We start from the raw sequence: 22015 nt of genomic DNA, 5'->3' as shown, positions 1-22015 counted from the left end.
CTGAGCATTAGCTGAGCGCATGAGCATACAGAACATTCCCTACAGAGCAAGCAGACTTTGACATTCACAGCACTAGGGTCCACCTGAAAAATTAACCAGATGTCCTACAACCTTTCTGATGTTCTTGTTGTCCCACTTTGCTTTAAGACAGCATAGGGAGGGACCCAGGAGGTCTGGCTAAGAGCTCTCTGTCAAGTCCTGTGTCAAGGTTTCTTCCCCACTCTGACCTCTAGGGTACAGATGTGGGGACCCGTATGAAAGACCCTCTAAGCTTATTCTTACCAGCTTCGGTTAGAACTTTCCCAAGGTACAAACTTTGCCTTGTCCTTGAACCATATGCTGCCACCACCAAGCGTTTTAAACAAAGAACAGGGAAAGAGCCCACTTGGAGACGTCTTCCCCCAAAATATCCCCCCAAGCCTTACACCCCCTTTCCTGGGGAAGGCTTGATAAGAATCCTCACCAATTTGTACAGGTGAACACAGACCCAAAGACTTGGATCTTAAGAACAATGAAAAATCAATCAGATTCTTAAAAGAAGAATTTTAATTAAAGAAAAGCTAAAAGAATCACCTCTGAAAATCAGGATGGTTAATACCTTACAGGGTAATCAGATTCAAAACATAGAGAATCCCTCTAGGCAAAACTTTAAGTTACAAAAAGACACAAAACCAGTATCATAAATATAAAGGGAAGGGTAAACACCTTTAAAATCCCTCCTGGCCAGAGGAAAAACCCTTTCACCTGTAAAGGGTTAAGAAGCCAGGGTAACCTTGCTGGCACCTGACCAAAATGACCAATGAGGAGACAAGATACTTTCAAAAGCTGGGGGGAGGGAGAAACAAAGTCTCACTCTCTGTTTGTGTGATGCTTTTGCAGGGGAAAGAACAGCAATGGAGTCTTAGAACTTAGTAAGTAATCTAGCTAGATGTGCGTTAGATTCTGATTTCTTTAAATGGCTGAGAAAATAAGCTGTGCTGAATGGAATGGATAGTCCTCTTTTTGTGTCTTTTTGTAACTTAAGGTTTTGCCTAGAGGGATTCTCTATGTTTTGAATCTAATTACCCTGAAAGGTATTTACCATCCTGATTTTACAGAGGTGATTCTTTTTACTTCTATTAAAATTCTTCTGTTAAGAAACTGAATGCTTTTTCATTGTTCTTAAGATCCAAGGGTTTAGGTCTGTGGTCACCTATGCAAATTGGTGAGGATTTTTATCAAACCTTACCCAGGAAAGGGGGGGTAACGTTTGGGAGGATTTGGGGGGGGCAGACGTTTCCAAATGGACTCTTTCCTAATAATAATACCGATTAGACATTTGGTGGTGGCAGCGAAAGTCCAAGGGCAAAAGGTAAAATAGTTTGTACCTTGGGGAAGTTTTAACCTAAGCTGGTAAAAGTAAGCTTAGGAGGTTTTCATGCAGGTCCCCACATCTGTACCCTAGAGTTCAGAGTGGGGGAGGAACCTTGACAACCAGGAATATACATTCCATCCAGCACAGCTTATTTTACCAGCCAGTAAACAAAAGGAAATCTAATGCATTTCTAGCTAGATTACTTACTAACTTAACAGAAGTTCTGAGGCTGCCTTCTTGATCTGTTCCCAGCAAAAGCATCACACAGACAGAAGAACCCTTTGTTCCTCCCCCCCCCCCCCCGATTTGAAAGTATCTTGTCCTCTCATTGGTCATTTGGGTCAGGTGCCAGCTAGACTACCTTAGCTTCTTAACCCTTTACAGGTGAAAGGGTTTTGCCTCTGGCCAGGAGGGATTTTATAGCACTGTATACAGAAAGGTGGTTACCCTTCCCTTTATATTTATGACACCCTGACACTACCAATTTCAGAATTTGTATACTCCATTGTTCACAGTGCATTTTATGGGTACGTTGCTTCAGAATTAAAAAATGTAGGGCCAAATCCACAAAAGGACTTTGGTGGCTAACTGCCACTTTAGGTGCCCAACTCCAACATTTAGGAACCACTGAGATCCTCAAACCCCTAATTCAGCTGCTGCCTAACCCTACAAGCACCTAAAGTCCCTTTATGATTATATTGCCACTGTAAAATTACCCTAAGCACCCATATTTGGTATGCACACAGCTGCCTCAGTCTTGACCTTGCCCAGGAGCTCAGTGCCTTTGACACATCTAAACCCCAAATTAGGTGTTGTCCCACCTATATTGCCTATCAGACCCAGTGTAGTAGGTGAGCTCAGAGCATGCCTAACTCCACACAAAACGTCTGGGAAGAGAAGGAAAAGAAGAAAGCAGCCTCCTTCATAACAATTATCCCAGTGGTTAGAGCACTCAGCTGGGACATGGGAGACCCCATTTCAATTTCCCCATCTGCCTGGTAAGGAGAAGGGATTTGAACATGGGTTTCCTCTCTCTCAGGTAAGTGCCCTAACTGTTGGACTAGAGAGTCATTCTCACTTGCTCTTTGGCCCAATGAATACAGAAATACAGAGTGGCTCAGCTTCACCAGGAAAGACCGAGAAAGACCCACACCAGAATCTCCCAGTGCTTAAGACACTCACCTGCAAGTGGGCGACTCATCTACAAATCCCAGCTCCCCATCCCCTGAACCTGGGCCACCTGCATCCTGGGTGAGTGCCTTAACTATGGGGCTATAGGCTGCCGCTGCCGTTGTGCGTGTCGTTAGGCATGTCCCACTGCAGAAAAATGGCTTATGTGCCCGGTTCCAGGAGAGAGTTCACAGCTGTGAGACCCAGCTGGAAACAGCTGCCTCCATCAAACCTGAATTTAGGCACCAAACTCCCTGAGAGGGGCACGGCTTAAGACCCACCCCTTTCCTTGGCATCTACATCCGCTATTGGCTAGCTTAGGCAGCTCCCCACCTAGTGGGCTGGCTTTTGTGGAGTCTATTCTTAGGCACCTCTCTCTCCCCATGGCTTGTATAAGAAGTCTAGGCACCTAATTAATGGGTTGTGGAGTCCATTGGTTGGCAAAGTACCTAAAAATTAGGCACTGCAACACTGAGCATTGCAATGTCTAAAGTCCCTTTATGGATTTAGCCCTTAGACAATTGTGGCACCAGGGCTCAAAAGAAAATATGACAAACCGGCTGGTACAATTGCTAATGCCCCTTTAAAGGTAGAGAGTATCCAATGGGATCTGCAAGGGAGGCATGGCTTGCCAGGTGCAGGAAGGGTTCAGACTATTCAAGGAACGTAAAGTGGTATTGGAATGCAATTTTCGTTTAAAATGGGTGCTGGCTAAGGCAGAGCAGTTGGGTCAACATGGTTCTTTTTATCGGTTTATGTTGTATTGTAAATGTACATGCACATGTTCTACCTGAATAATTGAATTAGCACGTGCTTGGTGTTGTGTTACTCTGAAGAGTCTGTTTAAAAAAAAAGAGGAGCCTTTGTACTCAGCAGTCCTGTTCCCTGTGTGTAATTTATCTGTCTAAGGTTTATGTACAGAACCTTTCAATGCAGATAGATAGATCAAGGACTTGCACTACTGAAAACAAATGCACTTGCCTTCAGTTCTGGTACCTCAATGCAGAGCACCAAGAATAAATATAAATATACTTGTCCTTAGTCCTCTAAGGTATAAGACAGATACAGGAGCTAGTAGAGGTATTGTAAATAAAAAGTGAAGGAGTGGAAGGTGAGCTGCCTCAAAATTTTGCAATAGCTAGTTCTCAGCATTAAAATCCAGAGTCTTTGTTCCTAGTGGCCACGTGCAAATCATGTGAGGAGGAACACAGCTCTAATAGCTATTCTCCAAGTAATCACACTTGTTTTCCTTGTCTTTCTAATGTCTGTTTGGTACATAAATATGCCTGTTTCTTCTTGTTTCCATGCAATATTTATTTGGTGCATTATTGCTCAAGTGTACTTGGTAGAAAGGTAATGTATTTCATCAGTACCCACTAAGTGAACATTATGTAATGGTCTTCAGATATATAGCTCCAGTCTTAAACTCACTGTAACGCAAATGGCATGCACATACAGCCTGAAAATGGATGGCACAGATTATCTGAATGATCTAGTCAGACTTTGTTTACCTGCAGAGGTAATTATAAATTCTGCCATTTAAGAGAGATTTTTGGGATACAGATGTGTGTAGTTGTATTCCAGAAAAATAACCTATACATATTTTTTTACTTTCTCCTCTTCCAGCTGAAGATTGTAGTTTCTATACCTATGGGGTAGATACGTTTCTGAACTGCCCTTGATTATTTAAAGTAATAACTTTGGGTGGAAAAAAAGACTAGCTAATAGATTGAATTATTCTGGTCACGATGAAAGATCCATTGTGTGTAAAACATGAGACTAGCTATTGACTGGGAGTGTACAATAACAGTGATATAAAAGCTGGGTGTATACAGAAAACACTGCGTAGGCATTCAGGAGCCTCATAACACAGTTTAACAAATTGTGTGGTGTATTTTGCAGCATGCTTTGTCTGACAAGGCCAGTGTGAGAACATTTGATCCAAAGACAACTTGCTTGCAAGAATGCCTTATCACCACTTTTCAGGAAGCTTACTTTGTCTCAGAAAGTTTTGAAGAAGCCAAAGAAAAGATGAGGTAAATTATTTCCCTTGACTCTTAAAAACGAAATCTTATTTTCCCTTCTCTGGATGTGGCAGAAATAGGTGTTAATTTTCTTTTTCTTTCAGGGACTTTGCAAAATCAATCAACCGTCCCTTTTCAGTGTATTTCAACCCATACACGCAAAGCATTGAAATTCTGAAAGACACCAGAAGTATAGAAAACGTTGTCCAGGACCTTCGGAGTGATCTGAACATGGTGTGTGATGCTTTAAGCAAAATGAACAGATATTTGGGCATTTGATGTCTGTGGCACTGTAGCTTTTCTATCCACTGCTTCTTCTATGGCTATGCTAGCAACATCATGTGCTCCAGTTTTAGAACCATCCATCTTCCCTCTGCAGCTTGATCAGTGACTTGCATCGTTGTGTATCTCTAATTGTAACTTGCAGACGAAACAAGGCGATGCTAACTTGCAAACTCAACAAGAAATGTGGTGGCGTATAACCAGCAATTCCATAAGAGAATGTCATGTACAAATACACTATTAAAAGCTTACCTGGCAATGATTTTGTTTACTTAAAGAATCTGTTCACTTAAAAGCAACATATAAAAAATGGCTCGTGATTTCATTAGGATTCTAAACATACCGGTTAGTTCTTTGCAACCTCTTGTCCCTGTGAGACTCTGAAAAAACATTTGCCAGGTTTTCTTTTTCCCTTGTATGGATCCATATTTCTCTCTCTATTGTTGAGGACAAATTTTCCTTTTATGCCTCTGTAGTTGAGTGTCTCCTGTGACTGAATAATAGAATTTATATAATACTGAGAAGGGAGGGAAGGACATATATTGTTATTAAAAGGGCTTTTGAGTTGTAAACTGTAAGACACTTAATGGAAAAATATTTCAAATTAGCTGAATAATTGCAAACAATTTACAATTTTTGACAATTCAAATAGGAGAATATTTTTACTTAACACTGCTGCTACTTGTGGATGCTACAGAAATACTCACTGATCTGTGACATAATTCCAAAAATCCTTCCCTTGAAAAGTGGAAATAATAGTGAGGATCCTGATATCGCTCCATGTAGTTAGGTGTCGATGTAAAACCTTCTATGATTATTATGTGCCTTCCGCATTCCCCTATTCAGAAATATTTTCAGAGGGATTTCATATTTCTATGATTCTGTGTTATCAAGTGGCACTCATTTTATGTTGAAATTACTAGCAACATTTAGAGCATCTGCAAAGCTATTTTAGACACGTATTGAAACCACTCTCTCAGCTGAAATATCTATGCAGATGCTCTAAACGTTGCTAGCAATTTCAACATAAAATGAGTGCCACTTGATAACACAGAATCATAGAAATGTAGGGCTGGAAGGTCATCAAGTCCAGCCCCCTGTGCTGAGGCAGGACGAAATATACCTAGACCAGGTGTTTCTCTAACTTGTTCTTAAAAACCTCAATGATGGAGATTCCACAGCCTCCCTTGGAAGACTATTCCAATTCTTAACTAGCCTTATAATGAGAACGTTTTCCTAATAGCTAGCTTAAATCTCCTTTGCTGCAGGTTAAGCCAAGTATTACTTCTCCTACTGTCAGTGGAAATTGATAATTGTTCTCTTTATAACAGCCCTTAACATATTTGAAGATTCCGATTCCCACCTCAGTCGTCTTTTCTCAAGACGAAACATACCAATTTTTTTTTAACCTTTCCTCAGAAATCAGGTTTTCTAAACACATTATCATTTTTGTTGCTCTCCTTTGGATTTTCTGCAGTTTATCCCCATCCTTCTTAAAACACTGCACCCAAAACTTGTCACAATACTCTAACTGAGGCCTCATCAGTGTAGAGTAGAGCGGGACAATTACTTCCTGTGTCTTACATACCACAGAATACTGGCTTTTTTGCAACTGCATCCCATTGTTAGCTTTTATTCAATTTGTGGTTCACTACAACTCCAGATCCTTTTCAGGAGTTGTGATGATGGTGTCTGGAGGGGCTACACTGAGAATGCTTATTCAGGGCAAACAGCAAAGAATAAGGTAAACAATCCCCAAAACTGGTGGTTTATTCTATAATTAGATTTCACCAAGACAGTAACCACACAGCTTCTGTAATCCCTTACTTGTTACCAAGAAGCCAAAATACAGTCCTCTTCAAGCAATCCAGCCTTTGGCTCCCACCCAAACAGCCAAGTGTAATATAGTCAGGTTACTAACAACCTTATTCACCATATATAAAGTTCTACCAATCCCAAGAGACCAGACACATTGCCACCAGGTCAATGAATATTTCATATCTCACCCAAATGTATGCTTAGAGCCAATCCTTATTAATTAAATCTAAGATTTATTAATAAAAAGAAAATAGAGTTGCTATGGTTAAAAGATCAATATACATACAGTCCTTAGGTCAGTTTCATAGCAGAGATGGTGATGCTGCTGATTTGTGAAAATCCTTCTGGAATAGATTTAAAAGATTATAGTCCAATAAGCAGTCCTTGTGCTGTGTTTGTTCAAATTCTTCCATGAGAATTACTGATTTAATCCTGAGTAGACCTGGAGACTTCAGTCTTGTGTGCTTAGACTTTCCCTGTCAAAGACTAAGCAGAACTGAGATAGAAAGGATCCGGCCCGAAACTTTCCATATAGCTGAAGTTCAGCAGATAAGTCTCTTGACAGCAAATGATCACAGCAGGCCTTCCTTGGATGAAAAATAGGTAATGTACATTGTTGCTTTGAAGCTAATGTCTGTTTCCTAGGCATACATCAGTAACTAGTTGTATTCATTAGCATAAGGCAATTAGCCATTCAAACAGTTCACAGGTAGTTTTACCAGGTGGAATTACAAATGTCAAAGAGAAATGAAGACCATATTATTATTACACTATAAGTCCCTTCTAAATGATAATATCCCCTTTTGACCTCTGAATCAATAGAATACCTAATGAATCATTAAAGACAGGAACAGAATTTTAGCATCTACAAGCTGATTAGATCACATTGTTAAATTAGATCACATTAGATTAGATCACATTCAGCCCGCTGGTTGGTTGCTTAACCCTCGCTGGCTCAGTGTCACAGGAGTATTTACTGCCTAACCAAGTTATTTCCTATTTTGTGTTTGTGCATTTGATTTTCCCTTCCTCAGTGTAGTACTTTGCACTTGTTTTTACTGAATTTCATCTTGATTTTATAGACCAATTCTCCAGTTTATCAAGATCATTTTGAATTCCAAACCTGTCCGCTAGAGTGTTTGCAAACCCTCCCAGCTTGGTGTCATCTGCACATATTATAAGCATGCTCTCCACTCCATTATCCAAGTCATCAGTGAAAATACTGAATAGTACCAAACCCAGGACAGACATCTGTGAGATCCCACTAAATACATTTTCCCACTTTGACAACAAAGCATTGGTAACTACTCTTGAGTATGGTCTTTCAGCCAGATATACACCCACCTTATAATAATTTCAGTTGGACGATATTTCCCTAGTTTGCTCATGAGAATGAGATGTGGAACTGTGTCCAAAGCCTTACTAAAATCAAGATATATCTTGTCTATTGCTCCCCCCGATCTACTGGGTCAGTAATTTTGTCAAAGAAGGAAATTAGGTTGGTTTGGCCTTGTTTGTTCTTGACAAATCCATATTGATTACTACTTATTACCCTGTTATTCTCAAAGTGCTCACAACTAGATTGTTAAATAATTTTTTCTGGAATCTTTCCAGGTATTGAAGTTAGGCTGATTGGTCTAAAATTCCTAGGGTCCTCTTTGTTATCCTTTTTAAAGACAGATGCTGTGTTTTCCCTTCTCAAGTCCTCTGGGACCTCATTCATCCTCCAAGAGTTCTCAGAGATAATCATTGATGGTTCTGAGATTGCTTCAGCTAGTTCCCAAGTATCCTAGGGTGAATTTCCTCAGGCCCTGATGATTTGAATACTTATAACTTATCTAAAGTTTCTTTAATCTGATCTTTCCCTATTTTGGCTTGTGTCCATTCCCCTTTGTTGTTAATATTAACTGTGTTAAGCATCGGGACACAATTAACCTTTTTAGTGAAGCCTGAAGCAGAATAGGCATTAAATACCACAGGCTTCCTGATGTGATTTGTTATTAACTCCGCTGCCCTTCTAACTAGTGGACCTACACTTTCCTTTATCTTTCTCCTAATATATTTCTAGAACCTCTTCTTATTATCTTTTATGTCCTTTAGCTTTTCTGATTTTGTCCCTACATGCTTGTGTTATTCTTTGAATTCATCCTTAGCAATTTGTCCATATTTCCACTTTTTGTAGGATTCCCTTTGTTTTTCAGGTCATTAAAGAGCTCCTGATGGAGCACTATTTTTTCTATCTGTCCTTCACATCAGGTTGCTGCTGTTTGCTTTAATGCTGTCTCTTTGAAAAACTGACAGCTCTCCTGAACTCCTTGTTCCCATAGATTATCTTCCCATGGAGTCCTACCTATCTGTTCTCTGAGTTTAAGATCTGTTTCTTGAAATCCATTGTCCGTATTCTGCCGTTCTCACTCCTTCATTGCCTTATATATAATAATTATCCCAATCTATAATTTCATGATCACTCTTTCCCAAATTGCCTTCAACCCTCAGATTTGCAACCAATTCCTTCCTGTGGTCAGAATCAAGTCTAAAATGGTTGCCCCGCAGTTTCTTCCTCCACCTTCTGAAACAAGAGCTTGTCCTCAACACATTTCAACAACTTACTGGAGATTTTGTGTTTTACCATATTCCTTTTCTGACAGATGTCTGGGTAGTTAAAGTTCCTCATTACTACCAGGTCTTGGTGTTAGGGGGCTTATTCCTTCACCCACTTACTTCCCTGGTCCTTCTCGCATGAACAGAGAGCAACAATACCCAAAGTCCAAAGGTGCAAACAATTCAATGTTTATTGGGGTGAACTTCCAGCAAGCATGATTCCAGTTTCCTTCCTTAGTGTCCCCCTTCCCAGCTCTGACACCACAAAGCCTTACACCTGTGTCCCTGTTCCCATTCCTGCCCTTGGCCAAACATGATTCCAATTTCCCCACCCCCATTCCCTGTTCCCATTTCCCACCCACACACCTACCCAACCCACTTCCTGATTGACTGCAGACTATATAGTAAAACTTGAGTTCTGCTTAGCTATACCTTAACCAATCATTTTCCTGAAATTTAACTAACCAATCCTAACATATTGTAACATGATTATGTAACCAATTATATCCCACCACCTTAATTAGTTTACACCCAGCAAAATTAATTATACAGCAGACAGAAACAATCACAGAACCAGACAGAGATTTTACAGATAAACAATAGCAAAGTGGGAACTATAATGACAAAACAATACAGAAGTGAGGATTTCACATCCCAGCTATTGATAAGTGAGTTCTTGCCAGACAGGATGCTATCAAACTAAGTTTCCTTCTACATTTTCTAGGCACTTCCCTTTCTCTGGAGGTGATAGGCACTATCAGGACAGGATTGTATTCCTAACAGCCCAATAGCACCTTCTTTCAACGTGACTAGTTTGGATTGTGAGGAGGTGACCGGTCGCTTCCCAGTTTATGGCTGCCTCTGCTGCTTAGCCAAAGGCCTTAGCCTAAGAACAGGGCCTCAGACTGTCACAGTAAGAGAAGGACCTTACACTGGATGACAGTGATTTTGATTTTCTTTTATACCTCTAACTAGCCAAGTGATAAGAATACACCTAAATTCTTAGAGTATAGGCCTTTACAGACAGTCCTGAATATCTATATCCTAACACTTGAGTTTTGAATATTTCTATTTTGTTTTAGAACTGCCTTATCCACCTCTTTATCCTGATTTGGTGGTCTATAGCAGACACATAACATGAGGTCACCCTTGTTTCCTCTGCCCCTTTTGTCTTCACTCAGAGACTTTCAGCTGGTCTGCCTTTCACCTCCTTCTGGACCTCAGAACAAGTGTATATATTCTTGATATATAAAGCAACACCCCTCCCTTTTTTCCCTGCCTGTGCGTCCTGAACAATCTATACCCCTCTCTACCAATATTTCAGTCATGAGATTTATCCCACCAAATCTGTGAAGCCAATTAAGTCATAATGTAGCTTGTATACTAAGACTTCCAGTTCTTCCCATTTATTCCCTGTATTCCTTGCATTTGTGTATAGACATCTAAGATGTTAAGGAAATTCCCCCACGGTTTTCCCTCTTGCTTCTCCTATGATTCTACTGTAATTTCCATTTTCTCTCCCACCACATCTAGCACTCTAAGGTTACCTTTTAATACTTACCTGTTGGCTTTTGTCACCTGCCCCCTTTGAGCCAAGTTCAAAGGCCTCCTTGCTAGGTTGGTGATTCAGCGTGTGAAGATACTCTTCCCCTTCTTGGTCAGGTGGACCCCATCTCTTCCCAGCAGCACTCCTTCTGGAATAGCATCCCCTGGTCGAGGACACCATCTGTGCAGCCTGGCATTTATCTTTAGGATGTGCGTGTCCCTACCCCAGCTCTTACCTAACATCAATAACTCACCCTTAAGAAGAGGTAATCTGTAGGGATAATGATTATCATAGAGAAGGCTGCCATCTCCTTGAAGATATCTGTAAGATAAATAGGCCTTCTCTCTCCTCTGGACTATCCCTGCTTCATTCTACAAGGTAAGGAAAAATCCAGTATTAGATTTAACTGCAACTGCCATTGGTGCACAGGGAAAGCTGTTGGCTTATCCCCAGGGAATCACTATGCTGAAGGAGTTCTTTATTTACTCATGTTAGTGCTGACTCCATTAACTGGCATTTATCACTGGAGAGTTGCTCATGACCCTGCACAGAAGTTTTTCTGACTCTTCCTCCTCCTCTTTCAAGTGGAGTCTGATAACCTCTTTCAGTGCTTTGTAGAGAAAATGTACCTTACCTGGGCTTCCTTTGATGGGTCTGAAAACCACTAGAACAGGAGTCACAGATTCCACTTGGTTCAGGAGTCAGGTAATCTAACAAAGGAATCATCACTGCTCATTTAGGTAACATTAAGCCACTGCGAGAAACACATCGGCAACATTCACAAAGGTTTCCTCCTTGTTATAGAATCATGCAGAGAAACACTTAATATTTATATTGTCTGGATTTAGTCTCAAACTGTTCTGAATGGCTTGAAAGAAGGCTTCTGCAGCAGTAAAACAATAGAAGCACATCTCTGTTTTGTTTTGTAGAGTTAACAAGTAAATCTTATTCTGGATTAGGGAGAAACTCTTGAAATCCAATAGTCATTTTAGGACTAATGATGGCAAAGAAACTGTCTATGATGAAGATATAATATCAATGAAACAGAACATTATCAAAGGATAATTGGCTCCCACTGCTAGATATATGCTTAATCCAGTGATTTTATTTCTATTATACACCATGATTAAAAATAAATTCAGTACAATAGACTGAGGGGACAATGGTAATTTAGAGAGACAATTGCTCACTGTTATCATATGGTAAAGCTCCATTCTGATAGGGTTAGAAAAAAAATTGTCTAAGGGGCCTCACCCAGTCAGAATCCAGAGTTCCAGCAGGGACATGGTAGAAAGTGCCCCACTGGGTTCTTAAGAATCAGATACTTTAATCTTAGCAGAAATTTCTCTTTGCTTTTTTTCTCAGCAAATTAAGATCAGCCATCCATCCACCTCCATGGATGACAAGTTCATCTGGCATAACGAGGGAATTATTGACAGTTGTCAAATTACACAAATGTTTCATTTAAAATAGGTCACATGTATCGAAGGTGTTTGTTAAGCTTTAGTGATCTGGAATCTGGACTAGATTCATTTATTTGCTGTGTAATTCCAGGCTGGTGCTTTGTGGGTCTGAGATATATGTACTTGCTTTGCTTGCACAGAGTAAATGGGCCTAATCTTAATGAATGTAAAGCATTTCAGCATCTACCAGCATGCAGAATCTAACCTGAAAAACAGCAATCTGAGACATTGTAGCAAATCCAAAGTTTCATTAGCAAACAAAGACATAGTTCACGTTGTTTCGTTTCCTCTACTCAGGATGGAGGGGAGTGCAGCAGGCATTAACACAATATGTTGTGTTCACTACTTCATTTGGGGCCTGATCCAAAGCCCAGTGAAGATCAGGCCTTTCAAACAAAATGGGTCTAAGAAGTGATTGAATAGAATAGCCAATAGCCCCATAGTTAGGGCACTCATTGGGGATGTGGGAGACCAAGTCGCCACTCCCTATCAGGCAGAACAGGGGCTTGGTTGTACCTGGGTGTCTCAGATCCCAGATGAGTATGGAGCACACACTGGAGCCTGGGTTTCTCACAGGCTATTGGTTTCAGAGCGGCAGCCGTGTTAGTCCATATCCGCAAAAAGAACAGGAGGACGTGTGGCACCTTAGAGACTAACCCATTTATTAGAGCATGAGCTTTCGTGGGCTAGAACCCACTTCATCAAATGCATCGAGTGGAAAATACAAGAGAAGGTATAAATACATGAAAAGATGTGAGTTGCCTTATCAAGTGTGCGGTCAGTCTAACGAGACAAATCAATTAACAGCAGGATACCAAGGGAGCAAAAATAACTTTTGCAGTGGTAATGAGAGTGGCTCATTTCAGACAGTTGACAAGAAGGTGTGAGTAACAGTAAGGGGAAATTAGGTTTAGGTTTTTTAATGACCCAAACACTCCCAGGCTCTGACTCAAGGAATATTTCCAACACACTGCTGAACAGCATACTAACCCCCAGGAAGCTTCCTACCGACACTGCAAAAAGTAGGATTCTGCCTGGACTCCTCCTGAAGGTTAAAACAGCAGACTGAATTTCTACATAGCGTGCTTCTGCCGACGTGCACGGCCTGAAATTGTGGAAAAGCAGCATCACTTGCCCCATAACCTCAGCTGTGCAGAACACAATGCCATCCACAGCTTCAGAAACAACTCTGACATCATAATCAAAAAGGCTGACAAAGGAGGTGTGGTTGTCATCATGAATAGGTCGGAATATGAACGAGAGGCTGCTAAACAACTCTCTGACACCACATTCTACAGGCCATTACCCTCTGATCCCACTGAGGGTTACCAAAAGAAGCTACACCATCTGTTCAAGAAACTCCCTAAAGAAGCACAGGAACAAATCTACACTGAAACATGCCTAGAGCCCCAACTAGGGGTATTCTATCTGCTACCCAAAATCCATAAACCTGGGAATCCTGGACGCTCCATCAACTCAGGCATTGGCATCCTGACAGCAGGATTATCTGGCTATGTAGACTCTCTCCTCAGGTCCTATGTTACCAGCACTCCCAGCTATCTTCGAGACACCACTGACTTCCTGAGGAAACTACAATCCTTTGGTGATCTTCCAGAAAACACCATCCTAGCCACTATGGATGTAGAAGCCCTCTACACCAACATTCCTCACAAAGATGGACTACAAGCCATCAGGAATAGCAACTCTGATACCATCACAGCAAACCTGTGGCTGAACTTTGTGACTTTGTCCTCACCCACAACTATTTCAGATTTGGAGAAAATTTATACCTTCAAGTCAGTGGCACTGCTATGGGAACCCGCATGGCCCCACAATATGCCAACATTTTTATGGCTGACTTAGAACAACACTTCCTCAGCTCTCATCCCCTTATGCCCCTACTCTACTTGTGCTACATTGATGACATCGTCATCTGGACCCATGGGAAGGAGGCCCTTGAGGAATTCCACCAAGATTTCAACAATTTCCACCCCACCATCAACCTCAGCCTGGACCAGTCCACGCAAGAAGTCCACTTCCTAGATACTACAGTGCTAATAATCGATGGTCACATAAACACCACCCTATACCAGAAACCTACTGACCGCTATGCCTACCTACATGCCTCTAGCTTTCATCCAGACCACATCACACGATCCATTGTCTACAGCCAAGCTCTAAGATACAACTACATTTGCTCTGATCCCTCAGAAAGAGACAAACACCTACAGGATCTCTATCAAGTGTTCTCAAAACTTCAATACCCACCTGGTGAAGTGAAGAAACAGATTGACAGAGCCAGAAGGGTACCCAGAAGTCACTTACTACAAGACAGGCCCAACAAAGAAAATAACAGAACTCCACTAGCCATCACCTTCAGCCCCAACTAAAACCTCTCATCATCATCATCATCATCAAGGATCTACAACCTATCCTGAAAAATGATCCCTCGCTCTCACAGACCCTGGGGAACAGGCCAGTCCTCACTTACGGACAGTCCTCAACCTGAAGCAAATACTAGCAGCTACATACCACACAACAAAAACACCAACCCAGGAACCAAACCCTGCAACAAACCCTGGTGCCAACTCTGTCCATATATCTATTCAAGGGACACCATCAGAGGACCTAACTGTTGCCGGCACCCAGTGCCGAGAGGCTGAACAACAGCTTGAGTGGTTCGTTACCCGGTGTGCTACACCCAATAATCACAACGGGGTGGAGAAGCAGAAAAGTTTATTTGCAGCTGCAAAAAGGTACAGGGAGAATAAAATCTCAAATCCTGCACAACAGAGCAGGAAGTTACACAGGCTTTTATACATCCTTTTTCCCAGCATACTTATCCAATAGCAAGCTGCCCCAAGTATCTATATAGCCAGCCAATCCAGTTCCCAGCTAGTTCCCTGATTCTTTGTATCATTTGTTAAACTATACATAAAGCTGCTTTATTCAGCATTGTTCTTCCATATCTCCCCTGTTTGGCCTTGCTTAGTTTCAGACAGTCTGACTCTGCAACATACTGTTGCAGATTCTCAGCATAACTGCTGTGTGTGCCTCCAGGCGGGGGGGCCAAGGACACTTGGGCCTAGTACACAGAGCTGCTGCAAGTGCCTCCAGGCAGGAGGGCGGGCCAAGGACACCTGGGCCTAGTGCGAGGGGGCTTCATCGACACTCGTGGTCTTCCATCCCCTCGAGTTACCTAGTGGCCATGCCCCAGTGTCCCCAACATAACCACATCAGCCACACAATCAGGGGCTCGTTCACCTGTACGTCTACCAATGTGATATATGCCATCATGTGCCAGCAGTGCCCCTCTGCCAAGACCGTCTCTACGCAAACTGGACAGTCTCTACGCAAAAGAATAAATGGACACAAATCTGACATCAGAAATCATAACATTCAAAAATCAGTAGGAGAACACTTCAATCTCCCTGGTCACTCAAAAACAGACCTAAAAGTGGCAATTCTTCAACAAAAAATCTTCAAAAACAGACTCCAACTTGAAACTGCAGAACTGGAATTAATTTGCAAACTGTACACCATCAGATTAGGCCTGAATAAAGACTTGGAGTGGTTGGGTCATTACAAAACCTTAACCTAATTTCCCCAATACTAATTTCCCCTTACTGTTACTCACACCTTCTTGTCAACTGTCTGTAATGGGCCACTCTCTTACCACTTCAAAAGTTATTTTTCCTCCCTTGGTATCCTGCTATTAATTGATTAGTCTCGTTAGACTGACCTCACACTTAGTAAAGCAACCCCCATTCTTTCATGTATTTATACCTGCTCCTGGATTTTCCATTCCATGCATCTCATGAAGTGGGTTCTAGCCCATGAAAGCTTATGCCCAAATAAATTTGTTAGTTTCTAAGGTGCCACAAGGACTCCTCGTTGTTTTCACAGGCTATTGTGCAGTTGATTGCTCTTATCATGTTTTTACAACATAATTTCAAAAGGTCTCATCTTGGTTCTGCACTGGAACAAAAACAAATTTTGAAACCTCAAATTTTTTTGTGAAACTGAATTGTTGTTTCCCTAATTTTTATTGCCTGTTGTTATGAATCTTTTTGTCGCCTCACCTACAGTGTGGGAGGACGGGGAAGAGTACAAAGATTCCAATTTTCTGAGTCTTCATTGGGAAGCTTCTCTTCTACAGTGGATTTGGAAAAAGTTTCACATGGTCTGAGGGGACTGACTGCCTCAAAGGACTGAAAATGAGGTGGGGCTTTCACCTCTATGTTGCTAGTTCAATTCAGTCCAGCTCAAAAGTTCCCGAAAGCTATTACCTTCTGGTGGCTGTATGGCTTATATATGGTGAGTTTGTGAGTTTATTCCAGCTGCAGTGGTGTTCATATATATATATATATATATAAATATATAATCCCAATTAGACACTACCGTGGAACTTTAAAAGTCTGGCTATACCTCTGTCTCCTCTTTTGGTCTCTGAATCACCCCAGGTAACTGGCTCTTTGCCACTCCACCTTCTGATGGGAGGATTCCATGATTTGAGTGCACTATCACAGACCATTTGTTCTGACAGGACCCTGTGTGTTCATGGAGGGGTGGGTGGATACCTTCTTGTTACTTCTCATCGGAGGCGGAAGACTGTCTGAATTCTCCAGACAGCCAGCAGTTCTCTTTTTTTATAATCAAGGTTAATTTAAAGATGGAAAAAAAACCAACCCATAAGTGTTAAAGGCATGGTTGATCTATGCCTTAGTCTAGAAGTCTATGCTTTATTTCATTACAAGTGATTAACTAAGTGAATACAGCCTGAGTGCCTGACAAGAACTGAATCAATTCATATTCTCTTAAAAAGTCAGCTCCTCCTCCAACCCCACTCACAGCTGTCTTTCCTGCAGTCTTCCTAGCCTGGGTAAGAGGCTATGGCCTTGTCTTCACTGCCTAAAATGGCGTGTGTTTGTGTTTTCTTCTGGATAACTAATGTGCGTTAACTATCCTGAGGTAAAAACACGGTGAAGACAAGGTGCTTTAGTTTTACTGTGAGATCAGCTAGGCAAGGTCAACCCCAGGTGGGGGTATAGTACTACCTCATGGTCAAGCTAAAGTGTCATGTTTTCACCTCAGGATAGCTCACACATGTTAGTTACCTCCAGGTAAAAAAAACACACCTTTTTTTAGCAGTGAAGACACAGGTTATATCTTTTTAAACATATAGCGGATTCCCTGTTAGCTCCGTGGGAATCCATTACAATATTGCCCAATAGTTTCTTTGTTACAATAGTATCTCCAGGGAGATAAGCACTGCCTGCCTCAACCTGTTTTTCTAGTACTTACTAGGTTGGACTTGGACCATCAAGGGAAATTATCCTAGTTTTGTTTTATAATGGCTCTTATCCATAACCCTGAATGCTTCATTTCTGGAAGTAGTCCAGAGGCATATTCTCTCCTTCTCAATGAGGGATTGGCTGATAGCAACAGATTCTCCACTGTAGCTTTAAAATACACGAGGCAGGGGACACAGATAGTATTTTGGTAATGCTTCCAGACAATAGTTAATAAGGTGTCTCTACTTGTCATAACCATAGTGATGGGTCCACAGATAGAATAGGCATCCTTATTGGCAGCCTCCTGTAAAGTAAACCTGTATGGAGACTGGTTTCAGAGTAGCAGCCGTGTTAGTCTGTATTCGCAAAAAGAAAAGGAGGACTTGTGGCACCTTAGAGACTAACCAATTTATTAGAGCATAAGCTTTCCTACTTCCCCATCCCTAGATAAGGATCCTCCAGGTTGAAGTACACTGGGAAGCTTGAACTGCCTCTGTCTGTAGCTGATGTGTGGATAAAATAAATAAATACAAATTCAGTGTTGTCAGTCCAGAGCCTTTCACAATCACTAAATTCACTTAACACAAACACAAAACATGACACCCTCAAATAAAAAATTCACATCTTGGCCAATTGCTGAGATTTAATATTAAAATTGAAAATAGGTACTGATAGCCACGTGGGATTTGGCTTGTAGTGGATGGTTCCGGTGAACTAAACGTGACGTGGATAACACAGTCATATGCTTTCAAAATGCAACAGATTTTTTTGGTAACTCGTACATTTCAAACTGCAAAAAAATCACCAGGGAGGAAAGTTGCTGTTGCCACCCACCATCTTCAGAGGAAAATGGTTGTTTGCAAAGCAGCAAGAAGTGGATTTCAGTCCCTGTTAAGAGGGCAAATAGCCCAAAATGTAAACCAAACACCTGCCTCTGTGGCTGCTACATACAGCACTAGCCAGATCAGGTGTGAATAAAATTCTGATAACTGAACAACAACAAACCACCCCAAAACCAAAGAGCCTTGCCATCCACCATAGGCAAAGTGGGTGTTTTGAGAGCAGCATGGCTCAAATCAAACCACACTTTCATTTTCTATTAAAACAAATCTATGTAAAATAGAACTCAGGTGGTATGTTTTTGCTGTTAAGGTTCTGAAGAGAAATACTAATTCTGGAATGGTGGATGTTCTTAGCAGTTCTCTCCCTCAAGCCATTCTTGTTGCTGCCTAACTTTCTCCCCACTTTTGCTAATTTACATGGAACTAAAGAAGTGCTGAATCAGTGGCATGATTGCCCAGTGCTTGCAAACTGGTGAGTACATCTAATATGCAACACTGCGCCCCGCCCTCCCCCGCATTGTAGTGAATAGCTAACTTCATAGACATTAATGAGGCCAATTATTGGTAAATGAGTGTAAGGTTACGAACACAGTAGTTTTGCTGCCCCAGCAGAATTTGTTCTTGAGGATCAATTTGGATGAATTCCCTTTTGATAATTACACCTGATTGATCATTATATGTAGAACTAAGAAAGAGCAAGCTTCTCAAATCAGACCTGCTTAGATGTAAAATCTCACCCTTGCAAGGACAGCACATGTTCTACTAGGCATTTTATTGCCAGAGCCAATCAATTAAATAGAATTAGCTCAGAATAGTAGGGTTAGGTTCTGTAGCTGCTGCTGAGTTGGAATCAAGGGGCCAGATTTTTCAGGTGGGCATCAGCCTGGCCTTTGTTTTATGGTGCCTGCAAAAACAGGAGCGGATTCTGACAGGCTGGCCCAGAATGTCCAAAATTCTGGGGGTTTTGCTTTTCCAGAAATAAATACATTAAAAAACAAACAAAAAAAACCCCTTTACAATATAGTCTTTATAACCAAACTAAGTGCAAACATCAGCACAAAAGATTGAATCACACTGTACTTTTCAAAAGCCATGTCTCAAAGAGCCAGTTGATTTCTGCAAGAGTTGATCAGCGCAGTTAATACAGCTGAGTGAGGAAGTTTTTGGGCACACAGTGAAGTAAGAGAACATTATGTCCTGACTATATTGTATAACAAGGAGCAACATTAGAAAACCACTTCGGTCTCAGAATGGAACACCCACTCTCATTCACTGAGGCTTCTGCAACCTCAAATAACTGCTATTTGGTTTCCTTCTGTGACTTGCGCTTCACAGCAGAGCTCTTTCTATAATCAAGTTTTTGTGTGGGTGGGTTAGGTGCATATGTATTTAAGGTAGGAGGCTTTTAACATGCAGCTTCATGACAAACCAGATGTTCCTACTTGAAACCCATCCTTCTTACCAAGGATGCTTCTGCTTGAAAAAACCCAGGTCTGCTCTCAGTGACATCCTTTTCTGTATCAGGTCTGGATGATAGGGCCTCTGTAAGGACAGGAACTTGCACCCACTTCTAGGGGTGCTGGAACAATTTTTATAGTGGGGATGCTGAGAGCCATTGAACCAAACTGTAAACCCTGGATATAATGGAAACCCCTTGAAGGCCAGAGGTTGTAGCAGCACCCCTAGTTCCAGCACCTATGCCCATTTCAGAGCAACTTGCTGGCCAAATAATCCACTAGAAACCAGGATTTTAGCAATTCTAAATAATCCAGTAAGAGTATATACCAATCTTCCTCCTCTGGGGCCAATACCATCATCTCTCCAGTTCTCTCACGGGGTTCAGGAAGTAACAGATCCACGTTTAGGGATCTCAGCTGTGTCAACATACTATTCTTAACCCTTATTTTAAAGATGGAATGGGTTAAGTAGCTTACTTAGGAAGACTAGTACTAGAAGCCATTAAGTCAACAGTTCCCACAGGGCTCTTCTAAGTATAAGAGAAAAGTGTGGTATTCTCAGATACTCCGGTATAGTGCCTTTTGACAAAGACTGAATGTTTTAATGAGGCATAGTCACTGTGCGTACAGCCATGGTATGTACACACTGTAAAACTCAGGAGAATCGGAACAATGGAACAGGCACAGGGGATACCGTATGATACTGTGGGTTTTCCCTGGCGTAACCTCACTTACAAAGGAGAGAGAGCTCGGTATTCACAAACATTATGTAAAAGCTGTTGCACTCTTAGTGCTCCATTTCATAGAGTGCTCAGGTTTGTCTGAGTTTCAAATGAAAACCTGGTCAGAGAGAGTAAATTAAGCCTAGAATGTAAATGTCCTTGATGTGCAGAAAGAAAAAGGGAAGTGGTAAGTGAATATAGGAAATTGGAATATTATGTGTTGGGAGGGCAATTCTTCCATCTTTGTAGCTAATGGACTGAACAAAAAGTGAACACTTTGTTTCATATGATGATTCACTAACAATCTAACTGACAAGGTTTCCATTTCTGAGTCCTGTTTCATATTCAGCTCCTTGTTTTGTAGTGCAATAGTGCAATTATCTATCTATTACATTTCATAAACAGGGATGGCTGCGATGGATGAGAAGAATAAAAATAGCTATATAAATCTTTGCTGGTAAAGGCTGGAGGAAGGGAAAATGAGGAAAATTTTATCTTCCAAATGCTTTATTGTAGCACTTTGGTAAATTAAACTAGATTTCCAGATAGAGCAGAACAGAGAACTGACCCAGCCTTGAGAAGATAGACCCAAAGGGGAAAGTGTGGACGGGAGGTCTCAGTTTTCAGTCTCTATTTACAGTTTAATGCTATCTCCACCTAGTCTGTGAAAGGAAATCACAAAATGCTTCCTGGTTGAGTTCCTTCATCAAATGTTTCAGATGAGCTGACAACACAAACTCCAAGGGAAAGTGGATGCTTCTCCTAAAGGGCTGTAGTACACAGTGCTTAGGCTGCTTGGCAAGAATGAATGATATCCTGATTCTGTATGACTACTGACTTTATTGAGCATAGATAGATATCACCCAGATTATTAAGAATTTCAGGTTTTATTTGGAAAATGTTTGTGAGCCTGCTCCAGTGGCTTACATATATTGTTACTGGAAATCAGTGCCCTCATATTGCTTGCATGAGGGGGAAAAATAGGACTTGATATTTATTATTTGTATTACCACATTATACATGGTGCTGTACAAACCCATAGTAAAATGATAGCCCTTTCCCAGAAAACTTTACAGTTTAAATTAAGACACACCAGTGGCTATAAAAACCAATAGAAAGAGTAAGGGGAAGGAAGATGAGGGAAATAGCAATAAGAACATATGCTAACAATGCCAGCTATGTGCACAGCTAGAGTCTTTTGAGTGTTATATTAAATGATAAACTATATAAACACTTAAAAGATAAATAGGGGACATCCCTGCCAGTCATCTACTTTCCAAGGTCCCCATCCCCTATGTTCCGATGAGTCTGGCTGTTCATGGCAGACCTGATTTAGGCTCACCATAAAAAAAATAAGCTTAAAGATGATCCTGAAGTTGCACTTAGCCTGACAGCAATTTAAATTGACATCAACAACAAAGCCAACAGAGCCGCTGAGATCC

General features: G+C 41.2%; 1 protein-coding gene across 4 annotated transcripts in view; it reads left to right on the top strand.

Moving 5' to 3' along the window:
* TPH2 (tryptophan hydroxylase 2) overlaps nt 1-22015 on the top strand; it is a 96384-nt gene that overhangs the window by 65377 nt on the left and 8992 nt on the right. For 2 of the 4 annotated variants that reach the window (XM_084652300.1, XM_084652299.1), the window contains exons 10-11: nt 4427-4560; nt 4653-4782. In XM_084652300.1, the coding sequence (XP_084508426.1) occupies nt 4427-4560; nt 4653-4782 (264 nt within the window). Of the gene's footprint in view, nt 1-4426; nt 4561-4652; nt 5093-22015 lie in introns of those variants that run through there. The other 2 variants (XM_084652301.1, XM_084652298.1) reach the window with 1 other exon arrangement.

The sequence above is a fragment of the Lepidochelys olivacea genome (assembly GCF_965140295.1).
Source record: "Lepidochelys olivacea isolate rLepOli2 genome assembly, chromosome: 1".
In the NCBI taxonomy this organism is placed as follows: Eukaryota; Metazoa; Chordata; order Testudines; family Cheloniidae; genus Lepidochelys; species Lepidochelys olivacea.
This window is presented reverse-complemented; position numbering and strand designations above follow the sequence as displayed.